Below are 1,190 nucleotides of genomic sequence, written 5' to 3'. Positions count from 1 at the left end.
TCCCCAAAATAAACCATGATGTGGTGCAGCAGTTTAACCTTGAAATGTAAACCTGCTATTTGATCCCAGCAGTTTTGTCAAATTTTGGGAGCTAAATCTGTGCCAGCTAATATCAATTCTTAAATATCCCAATATATTGAAGAGAACTGTAACATGGTCTAACAAGCCAAATCGACAAAACGGCTCATAATAGTTCAGTTTATTATGATTTGTTGGTTGTAGGTTTTACACAGCATATACAGCATATTGCTTCACTAACTATAGATACAATTTCTGTTAATACCATTTGATTCCATTTGGACTCAAACATTCGCAACTCTATAATTTAAGCTATAAAAATGGCATTTTATACCGAATATTGAAATCCACTATTTGACTTTAATTTCTTAATTTAAGACACATGGAATAATACAAGTGTATTTTAATATAGACTACAAGAATAAAAAATAAAATAAAGAGTCCCAGATGAAGAGTTGAATACTGTTTAAAATATTCTTTTATCTTCAAAGTAATGTGATTTGTGATGACTGAGGAGTTTTAGTGAGCCGTTACATCAATGCACTGAATGATCTGGGTGTATGTTCATGGTCTTGTAAATTTCCTTGAGGAGAAGCAGGGCTGTATCTTCAGATTCCCTGAGGAAAGAGACAAGAAAGTGTTTATAAAACACAACATGACAGTAATGCTGCTGTTAATACATGATATTATGAAAGATCACATACCAGTAACACAGATGACTTTGGAGTGCAAACAGGTATTCATTGAAGCTCTCGATGGGTTTCTCTTGCAGGACGTAGTCAACGCGATTCCCTCCATTCAGCATGCCCACTTTTATTTGTGTCTCCTCTTCCTTCTGGGGCTCAGGACTCTCAGCCATCTTATTCTCCTCTGCAAACAGCGAGATTCAGATTTTGATTGAGCAGAAGTGTGCACAGTGACCTGGAGAAATGATGAAATGAAAAAGGTAAGAGGATATTAACTGCGGTTAACTTGCCTTCCCCTTGCTGCTTTTCCTCTTCTGCTTTGATTTGACTGGCGACCATGGCGAGCTGTTCATGCAGTTGAACGGACGAGGTGTGAGCGCGGGCAAACTCATTCAGTGTCTGCCAAGCACTCTTCAGAGAGCTGATGAAGCCTTGCTTTAGGTCCGAGCCCATCCTGGATAAACTCTCTTTTAATTCTGGACACAA

The 1,190-nt window shown here is 38.2% G+C and overlaps 1 protein-coding gene across 1 annotated transcript; it reads right to left on the bottom strand.

Annotated features, from left to right (window-relative positions):
• Positions 1 to 126: 126 nt before the first annotated feature.
• Positions 127 to 1,184, bottom strand: LOC107577863 (SEC23-interacting protein-like). The gene is made up of 3 exons (XM_016263893.1): positions 995 to 1,184; positions 723 to 888; positions 127 to 635 (listed from the first exon to the last, which is right to left on the bottom strand). The coding sequence occupies exons 1-3, from the start codon at positions 1,155 to 1,157 to the stop codon at positions 554 to 556; spliced, it is 411 nt and encodes a 136-aa protein (XP_016119379.1). The 5' UTR covers positions 1,158 to 1,184; the 3' UTR covers positions 127 to 553.
• Between the last annotated feature and the right edge of the window lie 6 nt (positions 1,185 to 1,190).

This window comes from Sinocyclocheilus grahami, unplaced genomic scaffold, assembly GCF_001515645.1.
Source record: "Sinocyclocheilus grahami isolate Dianchi unplaced genomic scaffold, SAMN03320097.WGS_v1.1 scaffold7509.1, whole genome shotgun sequence".
NCBI lineage: Eukaryota > Metazoa > Chordata > Actinopteri > Cypriniformes > Cyprinidae > Sinocyclocheilus > Sinocyclocheilus grahami.
Note: the sequence above shows the minus strand (reverse complement) of the source record. Positions and strands in the feature narration are given on the sequence as shown.

Excerpts from the sequence above, each read along its gene's own strand:
- LOC107577863 (XM_016263893.1), bottom strand. The coding sequence starts at position 1,157 with ATGGGCTCGGACCTAAAGCAAGGCTTCATCAGCTCTCTGAAGAGTGCT. Across the intron at positions 889-994 it reads GGAAAAGCAGCAAGGGGAAG|AGGAGAATAAGATGGCTGAG; the intron begins GCAAGTTAACCG and ends CGCTGTTTGCAG. Across the intron at positions 636-722 it reads CAAAGTCATCTGTGTTACTG|GGAATCTGAAGATACAGCCC; the intron begins GTATGTGATCTT and ends CTCTTTCCTCAG.